At 46.7% G+C, this 27,408-nt stretch overlaps 1 protein-coding gene across 9 annotated transcripts in view; it reads right to left on the bottom strand.

The window, feature by feature from the left end:
• Positions 1-27,408, bottom strand: part of LOC117096047 (protein HIRA) — a 106,209-nt gene that overhangs the window by 5,082 nt on the left and 73,719 nt on the right. For 8 of the 9 annotated variants that reach the window (XM_033232961.1, XM_033232960.1, XM_033232965.1 and 5 more), the window contains 8 exons: positions 27,074-27,278; positions 26,580-26,684; positions 24,691-24,839; positions 22,193-22,354; positions 21,538-21,596; positions 21,068-21,173; positions 19,317-19,439; positions 18,679-18,842 (listed from right to left, as the gene is read on the bottom strand). In XM_033232961.1, the coding sequence (XP_033088852.1) occupies positions 18,679-18,842; positions 19,317-19,439; positions 21,068-21,173; positions 21,538-21,596; positions 22,193-22,354; positions 24,691-24,839; positions 26,580-26,684; positions 27,074-27,278 (1,073 nt within the window). Of the gene's footprint in view, positions 1-16,635; positions 16,725-18,678; positions 18,843-19,316; positions 19,440-21,067; positions 21,174-21,537; positions 21,597-22,192; positions 22,355-24,690; positions 24,840-26,579; positions 26,685-27,073; positions 27,279-27,408 lie in introns of all 9 variants that reach the window. The other variant, XM_033232962.1, reaches the window with a different exon arrangement.

Raw genomic sequence — 27,408 nt, 5'->3', positions numbered from 1 at the left:
CATATAGCAAAGTGTCTAAATTATCCCTGCTTCATAATAAACCCAAATATCTGGTAGCATAGTGAATGTCTTAACTATTCTTGGCTTTCTACACCTACATATAAATTGTAGAATTAACTTGTCAAGTGTCACTGAAACCTCTAGCTGGCATTTGATTAGAGATGCATTGAGTCAGCAGGTCTATTTAGAAATGGTTGGCATCTTTACTGTACTGCACTTTCTCATCATTTGTCCAGGTTTTCTTTAATGACTTTAAGCAAACGTTTATAATTCTTAGCATAGAGGCTATGCACTTCCTTTGTTAGATTTATTCTTAGATACTTTATTATTCTCAAAAGAGACAATCTTGAAAGTGGCGAGAGAAAAGTTACTTATGAGAGGAATTTGAAGTTTGTGAAGAACTACATGCACAATTGCTGGCTTCAAGATGGAGGAGGCTGGTGGAAAGCTAACAAGGAAATGAATTCTGCTATTCCAGAATTCTGCTTAGTCGTTACTAAGCTTGGAAGAGGACCTTGAACCCTAAGTGACTCATCTGGTCAATAATTTGAGTAGAGAACTCAGGAATCACTGCAAAAGCAAAACAGGAAAACCGAAAGAAATCACAGATCCTTTGAAAGAAGTGGCAGGCTGCTATAAATTCCACAAGACAGGTGAAAAACTCTGGTGCCTCTCTCAAAAGTGCCACCTACTGGCTGGAGGCCAACCAACTCAGGACATTACAGCAATTCATAACAGAACAACCCTACTCCAAGGAAGGACAAAAACAACAGCTAATTCCACTGCCTGCAACATCCTTGCTAACCAGCGGTCCCAAGTGTGTCCACGTGATAACTTCACTGGTAGCACAACAAGCATTTGAGAAAGCCTACACACTAAACATATCTACAAACAAGGATTCTCAGAGTCTACGCCATTCCCCTGGCACCTCCACCACAGCAGGTGCTGGTTATCTACAGCTGGGAGACCTGAAGATGGATCACATCACCGGATTCTTTGCAAACGTTCCCCAGCATCAGCCCAGAGCCAGGTAGCCCCACTGGGTGGTTAGACCCAGAAGGGCAATAATAATCACCGCAGTCTGGAAGTAACCAAATCAAGGGATCACCCTGTGGGACAAAATAATCTGAAGAGCAGCCTCTGAGGTCCAGATTTTTCCATTGAAGTAGTCTACCCAAATGAGAAGTAATCAGAAAAGTAATTCTGGTAATAATGACAAAACAAGGTTCTCTAATACCTCCAAAAGACCACACTAGCTCCCCAGCAATGGATCCAAACCAAGAAGACCAATTACAAAGTACATTTTCATTATTTGGCCTAAAAAGGTAGAACTTTTTGGTTTTTTCTTTTTCATTTTTTTTGAGATAGGGTCTCGCTCTATTGCCCAGGCTGGAGTGCAGTGGCATGATGTCTGAATTGCCAAAGAATTCAGAAGGTTGATTACTAAGCTACTCAAGGAGATACCAAAGGTGAAAATCAACTTAAAGAAATTTTAAAAAATATATAGGATATGGATGAAAAATGCTCCAGAGAAATCGACATCATAAAGAAAAAAATCAAAAAATCAAAAATCGAAACTTCTAGAAATGAAAGACACACTTGGGAAATACAAAATATACTGGAAAGTTTCAACAACAGAATCGAAGAAGTAGAAGAGAGAACTTCAGAATTCGAAGACAACACTTTGAATCAAAGACAAAGAAGGCCGGGCGCGGTGGCTCAAGCCTGTAATCCCAGCACTTTGGGAGGCCGAGACGGGCGGATCACGAGGTCAGGAGATCGAGACCATCCTGGCTAATACGCTGAAACCCCGTCTCTACTAAAAATACAAAAACTAGCCGGGCGAGGTGGCTGGCGCCTGTAGTCCCAGCTACTCGGGAGGCTGAGGCAGGAGAATGGCGTAAACCCAGGAGGCAGAGCTTGCAGTGAGCTGAGATCTGGCCACTGCACTCCAGTCCGGGCGACAGAGCGAGACTCCGTCTCAAAAAAAAAAAAAAAAAAAAAAAAAGAAAAAATAATTTTTTAAAAAAATGAACAAAGCCTCCAAGAAATTTGGGATTATGTTAAATGGTCAAACCTAAGAATAAAAATAAGTAGTTTCCTAAGAAGAGAAATCTAAAAGGTTGAAAAACATATTTGAGGGGATAGTTGAGGAAAGCTTCCCTGACCTTGCTAGACATCCAAATACAAGAAGCTCAAAGAACACCTGGGAAATTTACCACAAAAAGATCATCACCCAGGTACACAGTCATCAGGTTATCTAAAGTCAAGACAAAGGAAAGAATCTTAAGAGCTGTAAGGCAAAAGCATCAGGTAACCTATACACAAAAGCCTATCAGATTTTGTTTTTGAGACAGAGTCTTGCTTTGTCCTCCAGGCTGGAGTACAGTGGTGCAGTCTTGGCTCACTGCAATCTCTGCCTCCCGGGTTCACGCAATTCTCCTGCCTCAGCCTCCCAAGTAGCTGGGACTACAGCCGCCTGGCACCAGGCCTGGATAATTTTTGTATTTTTATTAGAGGTGGGGTTTCACTGTGTTGGCCAGGCTGGTCTTGAACTTCTGACCTTAAATGATCCACCCACCTTGGCCTCTCTAAGTGTTGGGATTACACGAATGAGCCACTGCACCCGGCTGGAATACCTATCAGATTAACAGCAGATTTCTCAGGAGATACCCTATAAGCCAGAAGGGTTTGGGTTCCTATATTTAGCTTTCTCAAACAAAATAACTGTCAGCCAAGAATTTAGTGTCCAGCAAAATTAAGGGTCATAAATGAAGAAGGCATAAAGTATTTTTCAGACAAACAAATGCTGAGAGAATTTGCCACGACCAAGCCAGTACTACAAGAAATGCTAAAAGGAGTTCTAAATCTTGAAACAAAACTTTGAAATACACCAAAATAGAACTTCCTTAAAGCACAAAACTCACAGGGCTTATAAAACAATAACAAAATGAAAAAACAAAAAAACAAGGTATTCAGGTAAAAACAAGCATGGTAAATAAAACAGTACCTCACATCTCCATACTAACGTTGAATGTAAATAGCCTAAGTGCTCCACTTAAAAGATACAGAATGGCAGGATGCATACAAATCCACCAACCAAATATCTGCTAACACATATGGACTCACATGAACTGAGGGTAAAGGGGTGAAAAAAGATATTCCATGCAAATAGAAACCGAAAGTGAGCAGAAATAGCTATTCTTATATAAGACAAAACAGACTTTAAAGCAACAATAGTTGAAAAAGACAAAAAGGGACATTACATAATGATAAAAGGATCGGTCCAACAGGAAAATATCACAATCCTAAATATATATGCACCTAACATGGGAGCTCCCAAATTTATAAAACAATTAGTACTCAACATAAGAAATGAGATACACAACACCACAATAACAGTGGGAGACTTCAATACTCCACTGACAGCACTAGACACGTTATCAAGACAGAAAGTCAACAAAGAAACAATGGACTTAAACTATACCCTAGAACAAATGGACTTAACAGATATATATAGAACATTCTCCCAAATAACTGCAGAATATACATTCTTTTCATCAGCACATGGAACATTCTCCAAGAAAAACCATATGATAGGCCACAAAATAAGTCTCAATAAACTTAAGAAAATCGAAATTATATCAACTACCCTCTCAGACAACAGTAAAATAAAATTGGAAATTAACTCCAGAAGGGACCCTCAAAACTATACAAATACATGGAAATTAAATAATCTGCTCCTGAATGATCTTTGGATAAACAATGAAATCAAGATGGAAATTAAAAAGTTTTATGAACTGAATGATAATAATGACACAGCTTATCAAAACCTCTGGGATACAGCAAAAGTGCTAAGAAGAAAGTTCATAGCATTAAACGCTTACATCAAAAAGTCTGAAAGAGGCCAAGTGCGGTGGCTCATGTCTGTAATCCCAGCAATTTTGGAGGCCAAGGCAGGAGGATCACTTGGAGGTCAGGAGTTCAAGACCAGCCTGGCCAACATGCCGAAACCCCGTCTCTACTAAAAATACAAAAAAATTAGCTGGGTGTGGTGACGCATGCCTGTAGTCCCAGCTACTTGGGAGGCTGAGGCCTGAGAATTGCTTGAACCTGGGAGGCAGAGGTTGTAGTGAGCTGAGATGCACCACTGCACTCCAGCCTAGGCAACACAGCGAGACTCTGTCTCAAAAAAAAAAAAAAAAAAATCCAATTAAGCTAAATTAGAAACAAAATGGAAGATATTACAACTGATACCACAGAAATAGAAAAGATCATTCAAGACTACTATGAACACCTTTATGCACACAAACTAGAAAATCTAGAGGAAATGGACAAATTCCTTGAAATATATAACCCTCCTAGATTAAATTAGGAAAAAATAGAAACTTTGAATAGACCAATAACAAGTAGCAAGGCTGAAACAGTAATTTAAAAATTGCCAATAAAAAAAAAAGTCCAGGACCAGATGGATTCACAGCTGAGTTATATTGAACATTCAAAGAATTGGTACCAATCTTACTGAAGCTATTACAAAAGATAGAGAAAGAGGAAATCTCCCTAAATCACTCTATGAAGCCAGTATCACCCTAATACCAAAATCAGGAAAGGATATAACAAAAATGAAATCTACAGACCAATATCCCTGGTGAACATAGATGCAAAAATCCTCAACAAAATACTAGCTAATCGAATCCAATGGTGTATCAAAAGGATAATATACCATGATCAAGTGGGTTTCATACCAGGGATGCAGGGAAGGCTTAACGTACGCAAGTCAATAAATGAGATACATCACATAAACAGAATTAAAAATAAAAATCATACAATCATCTCAATACATGCAGAAAAAGCATCTGACAAAATCTAGCATGCCTTTGATTAAAACCCTCAGCAAAACCATCATAGAACGGAAATACGTCAAGATAATAAAAGTCATCTATGACAAACCCAGAGCCAACTTAACACTGAACGGGGAAAAGATAAAAGTGTTCCCCCTGAGAACTAACAGACAAGAATGCCCATTGTCACCACTGCTATTCAACATTGTACTGGAAGTCCTAGCCAGAGCAAACAGACAAGAGAAAGAAATAAAGGGCATCCAAATATGTAAAGGGGAAGTAAAAATATCGCTGTTTGCCAATGATATGATCGTACACATAGAAAACCCTAAAGACTCATCCAAAAAGCTCCTAGATCTAATAAATGAACTCAGCAAGGTTTCAGAGTACAAAATCAATGTACACACATCAGTAGCATTGCTGTATACCAACAACAACCAAGCTGAGAATCAAATCAAGAACCCCTTGTTACAATAGCTGCAAATAAAATAAAATACTTAAGAATATACCTAACCAAGGATGTGAAAGATCTCTACAAGAAAAACTGAAAAACTGATTGCTGAAATAAATCATAGACAACACAAACAAATGGAAACATCCAATGCTCATGGATGGGTAGAATAAAAAATGACCATACTGCTAAAAGCAACCTACAGATTCAATACAATTCCCATCAAACTACCATGATTATTCTTCATAGAACTAGAAAAAAAACCCTAAAATTCACATGAAACCACAGCAGGGCGTGGTGGCTCACGTCTGTAATCCCAGCACTTTGGGAAGCTAAGGTGGGCAGATCATTTGAGCCCAGGAGGTCGAGATCAGCCTGGGTAACATTGTGAAACCCTGTCTTTTTTTTTTTTTTTTTTTTTTTTTGAGACGGAGTCTTGCTCTGTCACCCAGGCTGGAGTGCAGTGGCCGGATCTCAGCTCACTGCATGCTCTGCCTCCGGGTTTACGCCCTTCTCCTGCCTCAGCCTCCCAAGTAGCTGGGACTACAGGCGCCCGCCACCTCGCCCGGCTAGTTTTTTGTATTTTTTAGTAGAGACGGGGTTTCACCGTGTTAGCCAGGATGGTCTCGATCTCCTGACCTCTTGATCCGCCCGTCTCGGCCTCCCAAAGTGGTGGGATTACAGGCTTGAGCCACCGCGCCCGGCCGAAACCCTGTCTTTATAAAACTTACAAAAATTAGCTGTGTGTGCTGGCACGTGCTGTAGTCCCAGCTACTCAGGAGGTTGAGGTGCAGGATCACTTGAGCCTTGGAGGCAGAGTTTGCAATGAGCCAAGATTGTGCCACTGCACTCCAACCTGGGTGACAGAGTGGGACTCCGTCTCAAAAAAAAAAAAAATCATATGGAACAAAAAAGAGCCCAAATAGCCAAAGCAAGATAAGCTGGAGGCATCATATTACCCGACATCAAACTACACTACAAGGATATTTTTACCACCAAAACAGCATGGTACTGGTATAAAAATAGGCACACAGACCAATGGAACAGAATAGAGAACCCAGAAATAAAGCCAAATACTTACAGCCAACAGATCTGCAACAAAACAAACAAAAATACAGAGTGCAGAACAAACACCCCATTCAAGAAATGGTGCTGGGATAACTGGCAAGCCACATATAGAAGAATGAAGCTGGATCCTCATCTCTCACCTTATACAAATATCAACTCAAGATGGATCGAAGACTTAAATCTATGATCTGAAACCACAACAATTCTAGAAGATAACATCGGAAAAACTCTTCTATACATTGGCTTAGGCAAATAGTTCATGACTACGAACCCAAAAGCAAATGCTACAAAAACAAAGATAAATAGATGGGACCTGATTAAACTTAAAAGCTTCTGCACAGAAAAAGAAATAATCAGCAGAGTAAACAGACAACCCACAGAGTGGGAGAAAATATTTGCAAAGTATGCATCTGACAAAGGACTTAAATATCTGGAATCTACAAGGAACTCAAACAAATCATCAAGAAAAAAACAAATAACCCCATTCAAAAGTGGACAAAGAACATGAATAGACAATTCTCAAAAGAAGATATACAAATGGCCAATAAACCCATGAAAAAAATGCTCAACATCACTAATTATCAGGCAAATGCAAATCAAAACCACAATGACATACCACCTTACTCCTGCAAGAATGGCCATAATTAAAAAATAAAAAAATAATAGATATTAGCATGGAGGTGGTGAAAAGGGAACACTTTTACACTGCTGATGGGAACGTAAACTGGTACAACCACTATGGAAAACAGTATGGGGACTCTTTCTGGAGACAGAGTCTCACTCTGTCACACGGGCTGGAAAGCAGTGGCACGATCTTGGCTCACTGGAACCTCTGCCTCCCGGGTTCAAGTGATTCTCCTGCTTCAGCCTCTGGAGTAGCTGGGACTACAGGCACGTGCCTCCATGGCTGGCTAATTTTTTGTATTTTTAGTAGAGACGGGGTTTCATCATGTTGGCTGGGCTGGTCTCGAACTCCTGACCTTAGGTGATCTTCCTGCCTCGGCCTCCCAAAGTGCTGGGATTACAGGCATGAGTTACTGCACCTGGCCAGAGATTCCTTAAAGAACTAAAAGTAGAACTACCATTTGATCCAGCAATCCCACTACTGTGTATCTACCCAGTGGAAAAGAAGTCATTATGTGAACAATACACTTGTACATACGTTTATAGCAGCACCATTTGCAATTGCAAAAATACGGAACCAGTCTAAATGCCCATCAACCAATGAGTGGATAAAGAAAATGTGGTATATATACACCATGGAATACTCCTCAGCCTTAAAAAGGAATGAAATAATGGCATGGACCATTATTCTAAGTGAAGTATCTCAGGAATGGAAAATCAAACATTATATATTCTCACTTATAAGTAGGAGCTAACCTATGAGGATGCAAAGGCATAACAATGATGTAATGGACTTTGGGGACTCAAGGGGAAGGGTGGAGGGGATGAGGGATAAAAGACTACACATTGGGTACAGTGTACACTGCTCAGGTGATGGGTGCATTAAAATGTCAAAAAAAAAAAAAAAAGAAAAGAAAAGCAACTCATGTAAATAGGATATTCAATAAGATTATCAGTGTAGTCAGTGGGAAGACATATTTAAAGGAAAGAAAAGAGGCCAGGTGCAGTGGCTCACACCTATAATCTCAGCACTTTGGGAGGCCGAGGTAGGTGGATTGCTTGAGCTCAGGAGTTCGAGACCAGCCTGGGCAACACAGCAAAATCCCACCTCTACCAAAAAAAAAAATTAGCCAGGCATGGTGGCACACATCTGTGGTCCCAGCTACTCAGGAGACTGGGATGTGGGAAAACTGCTTGAGCCTGGGAGGTGGAGGTTGAAGTGAGCTGAGATTACGCCAATGTACTCCACCCTGGATGGCAGAGTCAGACTCTGTCTCCAAAAATCTACAACATCGTGGAAGTTGGAAAACATATTGTTCCCATCTGTATAAAAGATACAAAAATTAGCTGGGTGTGGTGGTGCACGCCCGTAGTCCCAGCTACTCAGGAGGCAGAGGCAGGAGGATTGCTTGAGCCAGAAGGTTGAGGCCACAGTGAGGGAAAAAGAGAGAAAGAGAGAGAGAGTATTGCTATGTTGCTCAGGCTGGTCTCGAACTCCTGACTTCAAGTGATCTTCCCACCTCAGCTTCCCAAAGGGCTGGGATTACAGGTGTGAGCCACCATGCCTGGCTGAAAAAACACACTATTAAACAAAGTGAGACAAATGAAAATGAAAATACAACATACTAAAACAGTATGCAGTGAAAGCTGATCTCAAATCAATAATCTAACATTACACCTTAAGGAACTAGAAAAATAACTATATCCAAAGCTAGCAGAAGAAAATAATAAAGATAACACGGAAATAAACAAGATAAATAGAAAAATAATCAATGAAACCAAGAGTTGATTCTTTGAAAAGATGAACAAAATTGACAAACTTTTAAGAGAGACAAGATCCAAATAATGAAAATCAAAAATGAAAGCGGGGACATTACAACCAATGCCACAAAAATAGAAAAGATTATAAATAAGAGAACAGCATGAACAACTATATGACAATAAATCTGATAACCTACATAAAATGGAGACAACTTACCAAGACTGGCTCATAAACAAATTAAAAATCTGAACAGATCTCTGACGAGCAAGAAAACTGAATCAATAATCCAAACCCTCTCATAAAGAAAAGCCTTGAATCATATAGCTTCTCTGATGTATTCTACCAAACATTTAAAGAATTAATACCAATCCTCCTTCCAAAAACTCAAATAGGTAGGAACATTTCCTATTTCGTTCTATGAGCACAGCATTACCCTGACAAAGCCAGACAAAGATACTACAACTATTAGACCAATATCCTTTGTAAACAGTTATGCAAAAATCCTCAACAAAATGCTAGCAAAGAGAATTCAAAAGCACATTAAAAGAATTACACACCATGACTAAGTGGGATTTATTCCCTGAATGCAAGAATCGTTTAATATATGAAAACCAATCATTGTAATATATCACATTAATGAAATTAAAGAAAATTAGCCGGGCGCGGTGCCTCAAGCCTGTAATCCCAGCACTTTGGGAGGCCGAGACAGGCGAGGTCAGGAGATCGAGACCATCCTGGCTAACACGGTGAAACCCTGTCTCTACTAAAAAAATACAAAAAACTAGCTGGGCGAGGTGGCGGGCGCCTGTAGTCCCAGCTACTCGGAAGGCAGAGCCAGGAGAATGGCGTAAACCCGGGAGGCCGAGCTTGCAGTGAGCTGAGATCCGGCCACTGCACTCCAGCCCCGGAGACAGAGTAAGACTCCGTCTCAAAAAAAAAAAAAAAGAAAAAAAAAAAGAAATTAAAGAAAATTTTAAAATGATATGATCATCTTACTACAGAAAAAGCATCTGAGAAAATTCAACACTCTTTCTTGGTAAAAGCACTCAACAAACTAGGAATGGAAGAAAACTACCTCAACATAATAAAGACCATAAATAAAAAGCCCACAGCTAACATCGTACTTAATGGTAAAAGACTAAAAGCTTTTCCTCTAACATCAGGAGCAAGAGAAGGATGCCTGCTTCCAGCACTAATATTTAACATAGTATTAAAAGTTCTAGACAGATCAATTAGGCAAGAAAAAGAAATAAAAGGCAACCAAATTGGGAAAAAGGTAGTAAAATTATCTCTGTTCACAGATGACATTATCTTATATATGGAAAACCCTAAAGATTCAGCGAAAAACTACTATAAACAAAGCAAAACATTCTGCCTGCCTGTGGTACCAGGAAGAAGCTGCAAGAGCTGCAAGAGGACTTGCCCTCTGGCCTGAAGTCAGTATAAAGAGCGACCAAGTATTACTGACATTTCCTCACCCTTCGGCTCTCAGTAAAGGATGGTTTCCTCCACTGTTTCAGGATGCGATGTATATAGCTCTTTGTACGGCCTGCAACACACAACTTAATCACCATCTCTCTGGTCACTGCCACAGGTCTTACAGCAGCAGTCCCTAACCTTTTTGGCACCCAGGACTGGTCTTGTGGAAGACAATTTTTTCATGGACCAGCGGGGTAGGGGAAGATGGTTTCAGGATAAAACTGTTCCACCTCAGATCATCAGGCATTAGATTCTTATAAGGAGAGAACAATCTAGATCTCTCGTATGTGCAGTTCACAATACGGTTTGTGCTCCTTAATGTTGCTGTTGACTGGTCTGTGGCCCAGGGGTTGGGGACACCTGTCTTACACTGAAGACCACACCAAAGGAAGGTTTCCTAAGAGCAGAGCCTGGCTGGGGAGGCTGGAGCCAGAACAGAGCCCAGGAACCTGAAAGGTGGTTGCTTAGTGTCCCAACCTTCTGCTTCCCATTTTCCTTCCGTGCACACTGAACCATGCAAACGATCCTTGAAGTTGAAAGAAATCTGAACCTTTGGCATCCCTGTGGTGCACTGGCAGCTCAAATCAGAGTATATAAAGACCTCCTATAATATATAAAGAGTTTCTACAAACCAATAAGAAAAACAAATGGCAACAATTATTTCAACAGATAGTTCAAAAAAAAGGAAACACAAGCGGCTCTTAAATATGTGAAATGATGCTCTCCGAAGAAGCCTTCTTGGGAGGGCTGCTGAGTCAGCATGGCTGGTTGGAAGTCCATCCTCCAACCACAGCTATAGTTTCCCAGTTATTTGAAGGATCAGCTCCACTTGAATGACCAATTCTCACCATAAGAGTGTTGATAAATAAGGCCGGGTGCGGTGGCTCGCCCCTGTAATTCCAGCACTTTGGGAGGCTGAGGTGGGCGAATCACCTGAGGTCAGGAGTTCAAGACCAGCCTGACCAACATGGCGAAACCCCGTCTCTACTAAAAATAGAAAAATTAGCTGGGCATTGGTGGCGTGTGCCTGAAATCCCAGCTACTCGGGAGGCAAATCGCTTGAACCCAGGAGGCAGAGGCTGCAGTGAGCCAAGATCACACCACTATACTCCACACTCTAGCCTGGGTGACAGAGAGACTCCGTCTAAAAAAAAAAAAAAAAAAAGCGTTGATAAATAAACTCAACAAGAGCACAGAAGGCTCATGCTCACTCATCTCCTCTGCCCCAATATCTAGATGAAAAGACAGTAAACAAAAGAAAAAAAGGAACAAATTCAGAATAGTGTTGAGATCAGGAGAGGATATGGCAGAAGACACTGGGATTGGCTATGTCTATGTCTGCTCTAAATTCTCTTCTCCTACATATTCTTTATACAGAGGCAGAAAAGCTGCTCATTTTCCCAGCCTCTCTTGCAGTAGGGGTGGGTGCCGAAGTGATTTAATGGTTGCCTGTGAGGCACAGACTAGTTTCTGGGGGTGCATTTCTTTTCTGATGACAGGGTGAATGCTGCTGTTGCCAGATTTCTCCTGTTCTCTCTCCTTCCCTGATCTTGGACATGGAAGCCACCTTGTAACCATGAGGGAAGGGCTAGTAGACCTTTACAGAGGGTGGAAAGCAGGTGGTACATACTGACAGGTGACTCTGGGAGGGGAACCACAGATTCTCTTAGGCAGAGCCTCACTCAGTGAAGTGTCCTGTTTGGAGTGGGTAAGAACAACAGCAGGAAGGAGGGGAGAAGAAGAAATCATGGCCATCAAATGGTAGCCTGTTTGTGGCTCCTTCTGTCTGTACCACCATGACCCAGAGTGCTTACTTTCAGGCTAAGAAAGAGAACTACTGTAGTGAGCTTTGGCTGGCATCCTGGGCTAAGGCTGACAGAATGAAGCGCCACAACCTGCCCATGATGGGGACTCATTGGGCAGGTATCTGCCTGCCTCCCACTCTAGTAGATGGCTCATCAGCCTGTCCTGGAGGTGAGATGTGCTAAGCAAACAGCTGTACTCTTGAAAAAGAAACCTGAGTGCACTACCAATCTGGGTCCTTCACTTGTAACTACAACCTGATAACCAAGGATTTCCAGATAGGGTAAAAATGTCCTAAAGGAAAGACCACAATGAACAAATCAAAGATTGAACCAGAAAAGGCAGATAATTCAGGGAACAAGTTATTTTAGAAAATGTTAGCATCTGCAGCTGATATCTGAGAAGATATCACAAAGCTTTCCTTCTATTAACAGACCATGCAATTCAGAACAGGCTTCCTCACTGACAACAAAGAAAAAAAGGTGGACAAATAGAAGCAAACTTCTGGGAGCTAATGCGTTAGTGATAAATAACTGAGCCATGGTGTGGGGAAGACAGAAATCCAAAGAGCGATGTCTTTGCTTTGGAAATAATTGTCCATGAGGAAGAGGCTAGGCAGAACTTCTACTAAACTTGAGGGTCTGGGTTGGGCGCGGTGGCTCATGTCTGTAATCCTAGCACTTTGGGAGGCTGAGGTGGGTAGATCACCCGAGGTCAGGAGTTTGAGACCAGCCTGGCCAACACGGTGAAACCCCGCCTCTACTAAAAAAAGTTGGGCGTAGTGGTATGTGCCTGTAATCCCAGCTACTTGGGAGGCTGAGGCAGGAGAATCACTTGAACCCAGGAGGTGGAGGTTACAGTGAGCTGAGATTGTGCCACTGCACTCCAGCCTGGGCGACAGAGCGAGACTCTGTCTTGGAAAAACAAACAATAACTTGAGGGCCTAGGGGGACCAAAGCAGGGGCTAGGGCCCTGTTAACTTACCCCTCCTTTGTCCTGGTATTCCAAAGGTATGCAACCTAGAATAAGTGTCAACTGGAAGTAAACCAGCATCTACACCAGCTAGGACCCAGCTTTCAGTTCCAGGCAGTCTACAAAACTTCAGTCCCTGAACAGGATCATGGCATCCCTACAGTGCTACTGCCAAGAAGTCGGCAGAAGCAAACAGAAGTGTTCTGTAGAAGAAGATAACATCATCTTAGGCCTCAAACTATTTCTACAATAAATTTTTCAAATACTATGTCCACCAGACAGTAAAAAATAACCAGGTACATAAGGAGATAAGACAATCTGAATGAGAAACAGCAGAAATATTTATAGGCAACAGAAATAGATCTGTGAAGGCTCCTGATACTAGAATTATCAGACATAATGCTTTAAAATAACTAAGATTATTATGCTAAAGTAGATAAAAGACTAAATTAAAAATGTGGCGAAGAATTGAAAGCATAAAAAATGATATAGCTGATTTTTTTTTTTTTTTTTTTTGAGACGGAGTCTCACACTGTCGCCTGGGCTGGTATGCAATGGCATGATCTCACTGCAACCTCCACCTCCTGGGTTCAAGTGATTCTCCTGCCTCAGCCTCCCCAGTAGCTAGGATTACAGGTGCCTGCCACCATGCCTGGCTAATTTTTTGTATTTTTAGTAGAGATGGGGTTTCACTATGTTGGCCAGGCTGGTCTCAAACTCCTGACCTCATGATCTGATCCACCTTGGCCTCCCAAAGTGCTGGAATTATAGGCATGAACCACCACGCCCGGCCTTTTTTTTTGGAGATGGAGTTTCGCTCTTGTCGCCCAGGCTGGAGTGCAATGGCACGATCTTGGCTCTGCCTCCTGGGTTCAAGCAATTCTCCTGCCTCAGCCTCCTGAGTAGCTGGGATTACAGGTGCATGTCACCAAGCCCAGCTAATTTTTGTTTTTTAGTAGAGTCAGGGTTTCATCATGTTGGCTGCGTTGGTCTCAAACTCCTGACCTCAGGTGATCCACCCACCTCAGCCTCCCAAAGTGCTGGGATTATAGGCATGAGCCACCACGCCTGGCCTGATACAGCCGATTTTACTTTTTTTTAATTTTTCCTTTTCTTGAGACGGAGTCTTGCTCTGTCTCCCAGGATGGAGTGGAGTAGTGCAATCTTGGCTTACTGCAGCCTCCTCCTCCCAGGTTCAAGCTATTCTCCTGCCTCTGCCTCCCCAGTAGCTGGGATTACAGTCGTATGCCACCACACCCAGCTAATTTTTATATTTTTAGTAGAGACAGGATTTCAGCATGTTGGCCAGGCAGGTCTTGAATTCCTGACCTCAGGTGATCTATCTTGGTCTCCCAAAGTGCTGGGATTACAGGCATGAGCCACTGCGCCCAGCGATACAGCTGATTTTAAAAAGAGAGGATATTGGCCGGGTGCGGTGGCTCAAGCCTGTAATCCCAGCACTTTGGGAGGCCGAGACGGGCGGATCACGAGGTCAGGAGATCGAGACCATCCTGGCTAACACGGTGAAACCCTGTCTCTACTAAAAATACAAAAAAACTAGCCGGGCGAGGTGGCGGGCGCCTGTAGTCCCAGCTACTCGGGAGGCTGAGGCAGGAGAATGGCATAAAACCCAGGAGGCGGAGCTTGCAGTGAGCTGAGATCTGGCCACTGCACTCCAGTCCGGGCGACAGAGCGAGACTCCGCCTCAAAAAAAAAAAAAAAAAAAAAAAAAAAAAAAAAAAAGAGGATATTACATCTCTCAGATGATAGGAAAAATGAAAGGGAAGAAATAATCAAATAGGAAAAATGAAGAAAATCACTGGTCTCTATCTCTATTTCCACAGAATGAATGAGCTTTTTGAATCTTCAAAACACCAAGATAGAATCCCAAAGTACTTACAAAGCAATGGAAATTAGATTGACAATAGATTTTTTAGTAATAAAACTGGATGCAAAGTCTATGGAACAATGCCTTCAGGGACCTAAGGGGATTTGACTTTGAACCTAGGATTCAAAGTACCTAGTCAATTAAGGTACACCACAGTCAAATTTAAAAATGGAATAAAAAATTAGGCCTCTGTACACACCAAGGCCTGTGAGGGTTGACCCTCCAGCCTTTTTGATGTCAACTCCTTTCGCCCTTCCATTACCATCCCGTTGGGCTGTTCCTTTTAAATTCTAAACTCTCCCACCTCAGGCCTTTGCACTTTCCCTCTGCCTGGATGTTCTTCTCCCAAATATATGCATGGCTTCATCCCTCACCTTTTCTGGTCTCTGCTTATCTGTCACTTTGGCCTTTTCTTTTTTTTTGAGATGGAGTCTCGCTCTGTCGCCCAGGCTGGAGTGCAGTGGTGCGATCTTGGCTCACTGCAAGCTTAGTTTGGCCTTTCTTAATTGCCCAACATGAAACAGCGTCCTGCCAGTATTATGTATCTCCCTGCCCTTTTATTTTTTTTCCATGGCATCCATCACCACTCAAGACACTACAGATACCTCTTCTCATTTGCTTAGTCTGTCTCTCTCCATAAGAAAGCAGATCCACGAATGCAGGGACTCAGTCTCCCTTATTCACTGCTGCCTGCCCCATGCCTATACCACGCCTGGCCAGGGGAGGTGCCCCATCAGTGATTGCTCAATGACTGAATGAAACTGTGAGCTCTTAGATCCATACCTTCTCCCGTCCCCCATCAATCTGTTCCTTTCCTGATTTAATCAATAGTTCCGGCATCCATTTTTTGCAGCTACACCTGGAGGTGCCACATGTTCATTACGCTCTTTCCTTCCATATTCAACCACCCATCAAATCTTATTGGTTCTGCCTCCAAAATACATCTTGAACCTGTCTCCTTTCCCCTCTCCATGGCTACCACACTGATCCAAGTCACCTTCATCTCTTCCTGGGACTGTTACAGAAGACACTCCCTGATTGTTTTTCTATTTTAGTTCATGACACCTCTGCGCCAACTCTGCCAAGAAGAAAACGCTAGCTCCTCGAAAGGTCTCTGTGGTCCACCTCCCGCCTCATCTCACACCACCCTCTCCTTTTGCCTTCTATGTGCCAGCCACAGTGGCTTCAAACAAATCAAACACTCTTTACTTTTATTCTCACTTCTACTAGGAAACACTTTCTCCAGGTCTCTATATGGCCGTCTCACTCTTCTCCTTGGGTTTCATCTGCAGTGTCCTCTCGCGAGGCCTTCCCTGGTCACTCCTTCCCAGGCACTCTCATCTGAAGACCCTGCTTATTTCCTTCTTAGTCTGAATCTAGTCTGAAAATATTTTGTTGACCTAACTGCCTCCCTGCTTATGTGTGCATCCCTACCAGACTGAGCTCCATGAAGGCAGGGAAGTACCTTCTGTCTTTTGTCTTCACAACCAAGCCCAGAGCCTGTGCAGGCAGCCTCCCGCAGCATAGGCATGTGGAGGAGCACTCTGTGGCTCCTGATGTCCAGGGCCCACCTCCTGCCAGGTTGTGGAGGGCAGGCATGTCACCCTCTCACTGATGCTGGGACCTGAGGCTGGGTGCTGGAGAAGTCTAACGGGACACAATTCAAAGCCCTTTGGCTTATTTAAAAAATCTCCACCTTCATGTTTCAAGAAAGAATTCTTGCAGCAACAATGAAAGAAGCACCTACCACTACTGTTGACTCCCACTGGCTTCCAGTGGAGTAGTGAACCGGACCCAGTAAGTCCTTGCATATTTCTCGAAGTCGGTATTCAAACCCTAATTATAGAAAAACAAACAAACAAACAAACAAAAAAAACAAAACAGAAATAGGAACACATTACAAAAAGAAATAAAAATCAAGAATATGCTATGTTGTTGTTTCTATCAAATCAGAATAAACACATGCGCATTTTATTGCCTACTACGGGCAAGATACCCCCGCATGTCTCTCAGTGTGGGGCACTGAGACCCATAATCGCAGATTTTCACTCATTTGCTCACTCCCCTGACAACATCTGTAGTACCTCCTCTGTGTGTTGCGCCCAGAGGAAAAACGAGATGTGGCCAATTCTGTGATAAACTCCTTAAGGTGATGGGAAAATATGGGAAATTGTGGGCTGGTAAGATCTGTCTTTGAGAATATGGGCTGGCAACTGATGTTAAGAGGAGGTAGGAGGGTGGGGCGGCCAGCTCGCAGGAGGTAAGAGATGGCAAAGGTATGACTGAGGAGGGGCAACTGAGTGGAGGGGGCATAGGCCCATTAACTCAAGGGTTATGGGCATCACCCAGTAGGGTTGCTAGAAAGGCTGGAGGTAGAGTGTTGGGGTTTGTCAGCACTTGGGGCAGCTAAAGCAATAGCGAATGGATTAAATTGTCCAAAGAAAAGGGTGGAGTAAGAGAGGTGAAACTGGAATCTGAGGAATTTTGGAAGTGAATGGGGTCCACTTTTACACTAGATTCCTCCTTTTATAGCCAAGGAAACAAGGGACAGAATGGAAGATGGATAACTGGTGTATGGACACTGGAACAGGCATGTGGAGGATGGAGAAAGAGAAGCAAGCAGCAGAAGTGATCCCAAGATGGGTGGCGGGGCCGACAGGAGGTAGGGACTTGATGTAGGGCATCAGAGCAAGTCCCAATCAACACCTAGGATGAAGCAAACCAGAGTGGAGTAAGAGGAGGGACTCCCAGGGAAGATGTGACTAGAGCACCACAGGAGAGGTATGAGGGCCTGGGAAGGCTGAGTATTCAGAAAAGCTGGGGACCACACATAATGGCAACCACATAGACCTGGTGGGAAGAGTAAACATCAAATTCATCATTGTGGTCTGCAGGGAGGGAGGGGAGGCTTCAAGCTGATCAGTAATATTTGCTGTCATTTACAAGTGTATGTTCACACACACACACACTCATATTTACATAGCCAGAGGCACATATGACATGTTAGTTCTGGGAATTACATTCGTGAAGGTCTGATTATGATTTTCTCTCTCTTTTCTGTACTTGAATTTTTTTCTAAATTATAATCAAAATGGGGAGGGTGATGACAAAAATAAAGCAAAAAGGCCAGGAAGCTGCACAGGAAGAGCTCTGGGAGGGCCTGCCCATGCCGCACCCTGAAGGCTGCACTCAAGTGGGAGGAAAAGCTGGTAAGGCTATTGGAGTCACTGTGAGGACAGTGCAGCCACCTCTTCCAGCATACCTGGCTTTCTGCAGGGGAGGCAGCAGAGTGAGAGCTCTGGCAGGAAGCACCAGGAATGGAGGGCCTCAGTAAGTGCAGGACATCAGGCAAGCCTGTCCAGGGCAGGAGGGGCTGGGAGGAGGAAGAGAACCACTGCTACAAGATGCCCTCACTGATGAGCAGCACTGCCAAGGTGTGGTGCAGGGCAGGAGCCAGAACACAGAATCTACTCCTTCAGGCCATGTCTTTCCACCCAGGCATCTATTCCACCCTCCTGCGGCCTGTCTTGCTGCTCCTCTGCGGGAACACCCTCAGGGCCACTCTATTCAGAGCCTCAGAGCCTATTAAGGGGCTGGGTGCCTGCTGAGCTGCCTTAATTGCAGCTCAGGCTGGGAGGTAGAGGCTGCTGGGCCCACCTTGTTGATGGGAGAGCAGCAGGCTGGGATCTGGGCCATCACACCTTTTCCCTGATTTCACAGGGACTAAGCCAGGCCTAGGAGGATGGAGGGGCAGAAGGAGAAAGCTGCTCAGGGCTGCCAGGAGTCTCACCTTCGTTTACGAGGTACCGTGCGTAGAGGAGGAGCCAATGGCGGTACTCGTGGCTGGACTGCAAGGTGAGTGCTGCTGCCACCTGGTTCTCTAGGTAGGCCAGGGTGGTCTCTTGCTGCACCACATGAGGCACGGAGAAGAGCCGGGCAGCCTGCCTTCCCGAGCTGCAGAGACCAGGAGAGTTTCCATGATGAGGCAGCAGGCACTACAGAGTCAGGAACCGCCCCCATGTGCAACAGGCAAGGAGCTGGCAGGAGGCAGGCACCAGGGCTGCCAAGGCCTCCCGTCCACTAGCTAGTCTGTTGGCAGATGCCAGATCTGTTTTCTGCCCATCCCCACATCCCAGCCATGTGCCTCCTGGCACCCTTGGGGTATCTCACCCAGCCCCTGCCATCTGGGCCCCTGAAGTGACAGGGCTAGTGACTGCTGCCCCCAACCCCAAGATATTACCTGATGCAGGACCACTATCCTCAGCACCCCTAGTCTGTCCTGCCCAGCCTGCCTGTGCTGACCAGCACCTGGGGCACAGGGGAAGGGCAGGTGGATACGAGGCCTGGGTAGGGACTGTGTGTGCAATGACCCAGTCACTTTCCCAGGGCAGGACTAAGGACAGAGGCCATGGCACTGGGGTCACGTACTTGGAGGTGCGGCCCTGGATTATGGCTAACGGTCCTGAGCACAGCATGGCGTCCTGGGATGGCAGGCTGCTCCTAAAGTCTGCACACTGAGCCAGTGAGTCCTGCTTGTCAGAAACCAGGTTCCTGGGGAGGCAAAGGCAGGAGCAGAGCTCAGGAAAACCAAGAGATCTACCAGAGGAGGCTGGCAAGGAGGCCACAGAGAAGCAGCCCCTGTCGACACAGAAAGCCAGCAGAGGCTGAGCGCCCCTGCACTTCCACACAGGTGCCTATCACTGACAGGTTTCATAGTAATGGGTCTGATAGATCACTGTTCCCGAGGAAAAATGAATGAGGCGAAGGCTGTGGATAGGGCCCTTGCTGGGAACACTTCAGCTCCATATGTTGGTTCCTGATGACTGCAGGCCTCTGTGTGCAGTGTGCTCTGATGCTCGGCTCAAATACTGCCATGGTCTGCCCAGGGGCCCACATGGCCTGGGTCCTGTAGCTGGGGAGTAATGCCAGGCCTCTACCTGTCTTTATTTCTACAACTAACCCAGATTGGCAGTCCTTCCACCTACTCTGGACCCTTTTCATCCTTGTGAAGAAAAGACTCTTCACACACTTTTAGAACAGCTGGATGTCTTTGTAAACGTGTCCAAAATACAAAGATGCCTATAGAGAGTCAATATTTCTCTTCTTAAATAATCAGCTTATTTCCATTAACAGCAATCATATATAATAGACAACATTTTGCAATTTGGGGGAGCAGGCAGTAGAGGTTTTTTTTTCCTTTGAGACAGGGTCTCACTCTGTTGTCCAGGCTGGAGTGCAGTAGTGTGATTATGGCTCACTGCAGCCTTGACCTCCTGGGCTCAAGGGATCTCCTGCTTCAGCTTCTCAAGCAGCTGGGACTACAGATATCTGCCACTGCACCAGGCTTATTTAATTTTTTTTTTTTTTTTTTGGTAGAGACAGGGTCTTACTATGTTGCCCAAGCTGTTCTCAAACTCCTGGGGTCAAGCAATCCTCTCAGCCTCCCACAGTGCTGGGATTACAGGTGTGAGCCATCGTACCCAGCATTTTTTTTTTTTTTCCAAATTCAAGAAAGAAGTCTCAGTGTGAATGTAGACTTCTGCATGGCAGTTCTTAACAGAAAATGGGCTAGGAGGTAGCAAGCTTTGGTTCTTAAGGACCAAAGGTATAGACAGAAGAAAAGAACTTGGAGTGGCTGGAACACAACGTACATATTTCATGTGTCTGGGTTAAGAGCTCTGTGTATAAATTATTTTGCAAGTACAGAAAAGGGCTCCAAATTCCTGAGTGGAAAGAGGAAAAGTACAGACCATTATGCCTAGGTAAGTGGATGAGCATCCTTACTAATTCACTGAGGAAGTCTGAAGTACTTACTAAGCTCACAGAAATTGACTAGTCCTGGTAAGGCTCCTGTAAAGCCAACTCACCTATGCTCATGGTGGCTAAGGGGGCCACAGCAAAAACCATAACAATTTTGGGGCTTTTTCAAAAAGTGGCTCCTGAAAATAATGCAGGAGGACAGTGCTCCTGCATATAGGCTCTGAGGGTAGAGGCCACAGGCTGCAGTGTCCTGCTGGGACAGGGAAGCATGCATAGATAGTCAAAGCAGCCTTCACTCCAGGGCCTGACTCTCAGGAAAAGCAGGGCTAGGCAGCCCTGTAGGCCATGACCCTTTGCTCTGCTGTCTAGAGCAGACAGACACTCTTCCAGGGAATAGTGCTGGGGGTCAGCTTGCTTACCATGTAGAAAGTGACGGATTAAAGCAGTACGCCTTCCCATCAGACAGGTTCATTACTGGGATTCCATGCTGCGTCAGCAAGATCTGTGATACCGTCATATCACTTCCTGGGGACAGCATGGGAATGAGTTCTGGGTGTGTTCTGATCAGCAAGTGTTTGCAAACACATCAAAGGAGAAATCTAAACTCTAGGCTCCCACAGTCCCAGCAGCAAATGCGTAAACACTGCCTTGGCAAATAGGGAGGGCAAGCCATTCTCCTTGCCACACACCAGGCTCTTGTCACCTCTTGGGGACCCATTCAAACATGTCCCTAAAAAGTGTGTGTCTCCTGCAGCGTAACCGCACCTCCTGCCTCACTGAGAGCTCTGTGCTGAGGCCAGAGCCTGGCTTTCTGAGCGGGGCCCTTCTGCAGCATCAGACATGAACTTGGGCCCCCAGGGGAGTAGGGGCAGCCTGCTGCCTGCATTACCTGCCAGAATGGAGTGTAGAGACTCTTCTTTCACCACAACCACCTGTCTGTGAACATCCCTAGGAGGGAGACAGGGAACAGTTTACTCACCAACCCAAGTAAACACATCAGAGTGTGCCTCAGCCGCTCAGACACTCTGGTCCCTACTGCATGCGCCCCTAACCCTGGCTGCTCCTAGTGAGAGGGACTCTGGGCTACGAGTGGCTTCTGCTCTCCATGTGTCACTACATTCCCTCTGCATAAGGATGCAGCACACAGCCCAGGCAACAGAGCCACGGGGAAACCTCAGCGCCCATACCACTTTGGGGGAAGCTGGGTCACAGCAGCCACATCAGGAACATGGCCACACTCTGCCAGCTAAGACTTCATTTCTGATGAACCCCGCACAGAACCCTGGCAGTGCAACTGGTTGCATGAACTGCTCCAGTAAGGAGATAATTGAGCAGGCACCTCCATCCCCATTGCACAACATCCCTCAGCCCTCAGCCTATCCAGGGCACCCAACACAAGCAATATCACTAACTGCTCAGGGCCTCCTCTGGGGCCTGATGGCCAGCCTTGTCCACTGCCTTCCCTGCCCCTGCAGTGAGGTGGGGCCTGCACAGCCCTGTCCTGCCCTGGCTGGAGCCCACCCCACCCTGCGCCTGCCTCTTACCAGACAGACAGTGTGGCCGCAGCAGTGAGCGCCATGACGTAGGAGCCTGTGCAATGCAAAGTAGAGATTGGGGACGGCAGGAGGATGGGAGAGAGGAGACGGCGACCACAGGTGGAGAACACTGACAGCATCCTTTTTTCACAGGCGACACACACCACATCACTGAGAAGACAGAGTAGGGGCAGGTGTCATGAGGGCTGGGTGCTGCAGCCAAGACAGTAGCCCCGGATGTGTGGGCCTTTCCTCTGCCTGGGCCCAACAAGAGCCTCCCCTGAGCAGGTACAGTCAGAGGGTAAGGTGGATTGGGTTACAGTGGGGCTGGTGGGGCTGTTGGAGCCTCCCTGAGATCTTGGATGAAAGAGGTTTCTGTCCTCCTTTCACAGGCTGCCCGTGCTTTCCTAAGCTCACGCTGATGCTGACCAAAGGGTGTGGGGGCTTTGGAGAGCAATGCCTCTGATGATCACCTAGGAAACATACCTTGCTTATCGGATAAGGCCACATAGTACCCGTAGGACAGTCTCCTAGCTGCAGCTAGTCAGACCAGTCCTGAGAAGGTCTCTAACAAGGCAGGCTAAGAGAAGTACAGAGATGACAGCATGCACCCCTGTGTCCAAGAGGCTGTCTGGCTGGCATGGGAGATGCATGTCGCTCCCAAACAAGGAGTGCCTTACAGAACAGTCTGGACACTGTCCAGCTTCTCCTCTGAGTGACCACCTGCCCCCTGGGGGGACCCTGCACAAGCAGGCTGCTGCCTTCCCAGAGAGAGCCCCCTAAGGCCCACCCACAGGCCCAGGGTGAGGCTGGAGCTTAGACCCCAGTCAGCAGTAGCAGATGTGCAACCAGTATAGTGAGATCCTGGCCACAGTAGCCACCCAGAGCCCCACTTTGTGTCACTTCTATCCTGCTGAGCCAGTCACCCCAGCAGGCTCAAGGAGGTCAGTTAAGAAAGGAGCTCTGCCAACCGCTTTCCTAATGAGACACTGTTGCTACTGGCTCCAAAAAGGGAGAGGCAAGTGAGATGCTTTTGTTTACAAATGTTTACTTGGAGAGTATGAATCAGAGAACACTCTAAGCAGCACGGGCAGCAGGGAGCTCTCCGAAGTGCTGTGACTGAATTCTTATTTCTTCTGAGACAGAGTCTCAGTCTGTCACCCAGGCTGGAGTGTAGTGGCGTGATCTCGGCTCACTACAACCTCCACCTCCCCAGTACAAGCGATTCTCCTACCTCAGCCTCCCGAGTAGCTGGGATTACAGGCACATGCTACCACGCCTGGCTAATTTTTGTGTTTTTGGTACGGATGGGGCTTCATTACGCTGTCCAGGCTGGTACTGTGACTGAATTCTATCTGCCCATCTCTGGTGGTCAGAGCCTGCCTCAAGTCAGCCCACTGCAAAGAAAGCCATCATTTCTGGGCTGTAACAATGGGGAGCAGGTCTGCAGGCTGGGCCTGAACTGGGCAGGACTGAGCAGAAGGGGAGGTCCCAGGTGGTCCAGCAGGCTTGCCCCACAGCTGCTATGTCACTGTGGGAGAGGCTGTGCTGACACCCCTTAGCCCTCAGCTGGGGAAGCCACCTGCCTTGGGGGGAGGGACAGAGAGTGGGAGCCTGTGGCAGTATCTGACACACAGGTGCCTGGGACCAGGAGTTTAGCCGGCTCATCCAGAGGGGGAATTCGAGGGAGGAACAGAACAAACAGTGGGGTCCCCTAGGCCTAACAACACAAACTCATTCAGGGACCACAATAATTGTGGTCTAAGACCTAAGGCCACATGCTTTGACACAAGTAAAAGCATTTACATGGGACCTCATGGCAGATGATTAAGGGTGTAATTACGATGACTGTATCTAAGTGGTCATGTCTGTAAACCTCTGCTGAGTGTCTCCCACGTGGTCCTGACTGGGACGCTACATCAGACAGGAAACTGAGAGGAAACACTGATTCCCCTTTCATATTGAACACAGGCAGGTACAGGTCTCACATATAGTTCCAGGAACCTAGGGAAAGATACTGGGTGACTAATCACTGAATCAAGGTGCCCCTCACAGTGCAGAATCTGGAATGGGCTGGGATGGGGACTTCAGGGACAGTCAGAAATCCATCCTGACCAACTTGGATGGAAATCTGGGATCCAAAAAAGGAACCAGCCCAGGTCAAAGTGAGCCAGGCACACCTTAGCGTGGAACTCGAGACTTTGGGGATCTGGCTGGACAAGGGAATCAGGCCATCAGGTTCAAAGCCTGGCCTGGGTAATCCTCAGGGGCTCAGTTTCCCCATCTGTAACACGGGCATACTGACGCTGACCTTGCTGGGTGCTGCAGGGACTGACAGGGACTGAGATGGCAAGCGCATATGCCTGGCCTGGAGTGAAGCCTGGTTTGAGCCTCTGTGGGAGCTGGCGCTCCCAGGGTCATGCACATCCCCTAGACAGACCCAGGCCCAGAATGATGGCATGTGTGCCTGTGCCACCTGGGCCAGCTAAGGACCTGCCCGCCCTTACCAGCTGCCCGCAGCAGTGAGGATCCGGCTGGTGAGTACCGTCTCCCACTCCTTCCCTTCCCGGTTGCACTTCAGGCGGCTCAGCTTCACGCCCCCCACCACTGTCACTTCATTCTCCACCTCAATGTACATGGAGGGATCGGAGCTGACCTGGATGAAGTAAACACACGGGCCTGCTCAGACAAGGGCCGCAGCCCAGGTGACATGCTCCAAGGCTCTGTAGCCTGGGGCCCCAAGGCAGCAGCAGGATACAGAGGCAGACTGGCTGGCCAACAGAGGAGGTAGAGGACAGGTGGGGCAAAGGGGCTGAGCGGGAAGCCCAGAGGGCCAAACATGTGGCCCCTAGGGCAGCGAGAATGCTGGGAGCTGGTTTCTACCCTGTCATCTGTGTAGCTGAACAGCCAGAGAAGAGAAGCAGTGCCAGGGTTAAAGACCCCAAAGTCACCCAACCCTGCCACTTCATCTCACAAGGGAGTAATGTGCCCAAAAGCACACTGCAAACGACTGAGCTGGGAGTGAGACTTGGGTTTCTAGCCTCCTACTTGAAGAATCTTCAAAGATGGCAGTGTTTGGCAAGATTAGAAATCATGTCAGTGCGTGGAGGGAATGTCTAGAAAACCCCCAAAGGGGCTCTCCAGTTCCTGTGGTGGTGAGACTTGGTCTGCTCAAATGAGACTAAATTGGCAGGGGTGTTTATGGCACAGCATGTATGAGAAGCACCTAGTTCAGTGTCTGGCACCAAATGGGCTCAGCCGCACGCGTGTGTGGAGAGCTGAACAATAGATTTTCCCTACGGAAAAATAGGCAGAACCACCAGTCTGTACTTATGCGGCCACTCAAGTGGGTGAGCTGGGCCGAGGGACGACTGCCCCCTTCACAGACCCAGAAACGACAGTCCCAAGCAGTGACTGGAGGGGAAGATGCCTAGGGGAAGGGCTGGAGGAGTTTGGGAGAGTTCTGTGCTGAGAAGCAAGGCACCCAGGAGGGAACTTGTGTCAGAACACCTGTGAGTGCAAGAGCACGTCTAAGCGCTGCTGACCACGGGAGGGCCCCTGTCTCCGTTCACACCAGCAATAAGAACAAACCCTGTGGGTCCCTACCTTTTGGCTTCCCTGCTTCATTCCTCTGCACTGTGGCCCAGAAGAACCTATGGTAGGAAGGGCTGACGCCTGCTCTCTGGTGCCCTGTGAGGACCAGCCTGGGCTCAGAGCAGTGTGCAGCCAGTGGAAAGTGACCCGCACACAGGGTCCAAGAAGGCTGCTCGAGGACAGGCACCTGAGCTGAGGTACAAGGGTATGCAGACAGGCAGCAGTGTGTGTGACGGCACCATGGCAGGAGAGGCCTAGATACTGTGCTGGGCCAAGTGACCAGGAGGGCTCTGGGTATAAAGGATTATTTACTCCAGAATTGTGTTTTGGATAACCACATGCTTACAAGCTTCCATTCCAAGAGCTCAAACAACTCTGATGATGACTGTGCCGGACACTGAGAAGACAAAGCTAGCAGGATGGTTGGGAGATAGACCACGACTACACAGTCCCACAGACACCAAGCCTGAGGCTGCCCAGGGCTGTGTGTGGAAATGGAGGTGGCTTCCAGTCAGGAGAGGATTCCTGAAGAGCATCAGAACATGTGGTGGTAACGGCAGCCCCAGCAGCTGGGACCCCAAGGGCAAAGCCAGACGGAGGCCATGGGTGGGTGAGAGTAGAGGTTGGCAATTTTGCTAAGAGTTGATGCGTACCCCAATCTGCTGTGACTTCCCCTAGAAGGTGATGGAGAGCCACTGGAAACCAGTCTCCAAGGAAGTGACAAGATCGGGTTTGTATGTGGTAGGGAACAGAGAATCTCTGGGTGTGCCTGAGGGAGAACTGGCAGGGTCCCAGAACTTACCTGGAGGGTGAATGCTCTCTGGGGGCCTGGAATTGGCAGCTTCAGTGCAAGTGCTGGTGCAGAGAGACACATGGCCTCCTTCTCTGCGGTTAGGGCAGCTGGAGACTGGAAGAGCCAGAAACATTCCTGAGCCTTGCTCTAACACTACGGAATAGCATTTGGTAAAGGCAAGTCACCCAGAAGTGAGGCTGGGCCTACGACCAGGGCATTTCCACCCTGGGAGGGAGGAAGCAGAGGGGAATGCTACAAGGATCCTCACCTTATAGACAAGCCAGGTGATGCCAGGGAACCTGCTCAAGGGCCCTGGGTGAGTCAAGGGCAGGTCTGAGGAAGAGCGTGGCCTCCATGCTACATTCCAGGCAGGGGCTGCATGTCTAAGCTAGCTGGTTCCCAAGGTGCCCCACCCAGCTGAGGCTTACTATGCACACAAGGCCTTCAAGCTCTAAGTGCAGAAAGGTGGGCTAAAGAAGGCAGAATGGGCCCACTGGCCTCACCTGGACAGACAGAGACACAGGCATGAGACGAGAGTCCTTCCGAGGCCGCCCTTTCTTCTTCTTCTCTACTGTCTCCACCTCAAGCTCAAGTTTTCGCTTGGACAGTGAGGAAGGCTTAGCCAAAGGGACTTTCTCATCGCTGTCACTGCTGCTCTCCAGGAGGTCTCGGGGCCTCAGCTCTTTCACAAGGCTCTGCTCTTTTAACCTGCACAAAAACATTACATCACACTTCCCTTCAGAAACCATTCACGCCAGAAAGAGTGAAGTGAAATATTTAAAGTGCTTAAACAAACCTCTTGCCAACCTAGAATTCTGTGTCCAGTGAAATTATGCCT

The sequence above is a fragment of the Trachypithecus francoisi genome, unplaced genomic scaffold (genome assembly GCF_009764315.1).
Source record: "Trachypithecus francoisi isolate TF-2019V2 unplaced genomic scaffold, Tfra_2.0 Lachesis_group14, whole genome shotgun sequence".
NCBI classification, from domain to species: domain Eukaryota; kingdom Metazoa; phylum Chordata; class Mammalia; order Primates; family Cercopithecidae; genus Trachypithecus; species Trachypithecus francoisi.
This window is presented reverse-complemented; position numbering and strand designations above follow the sequence as displayed.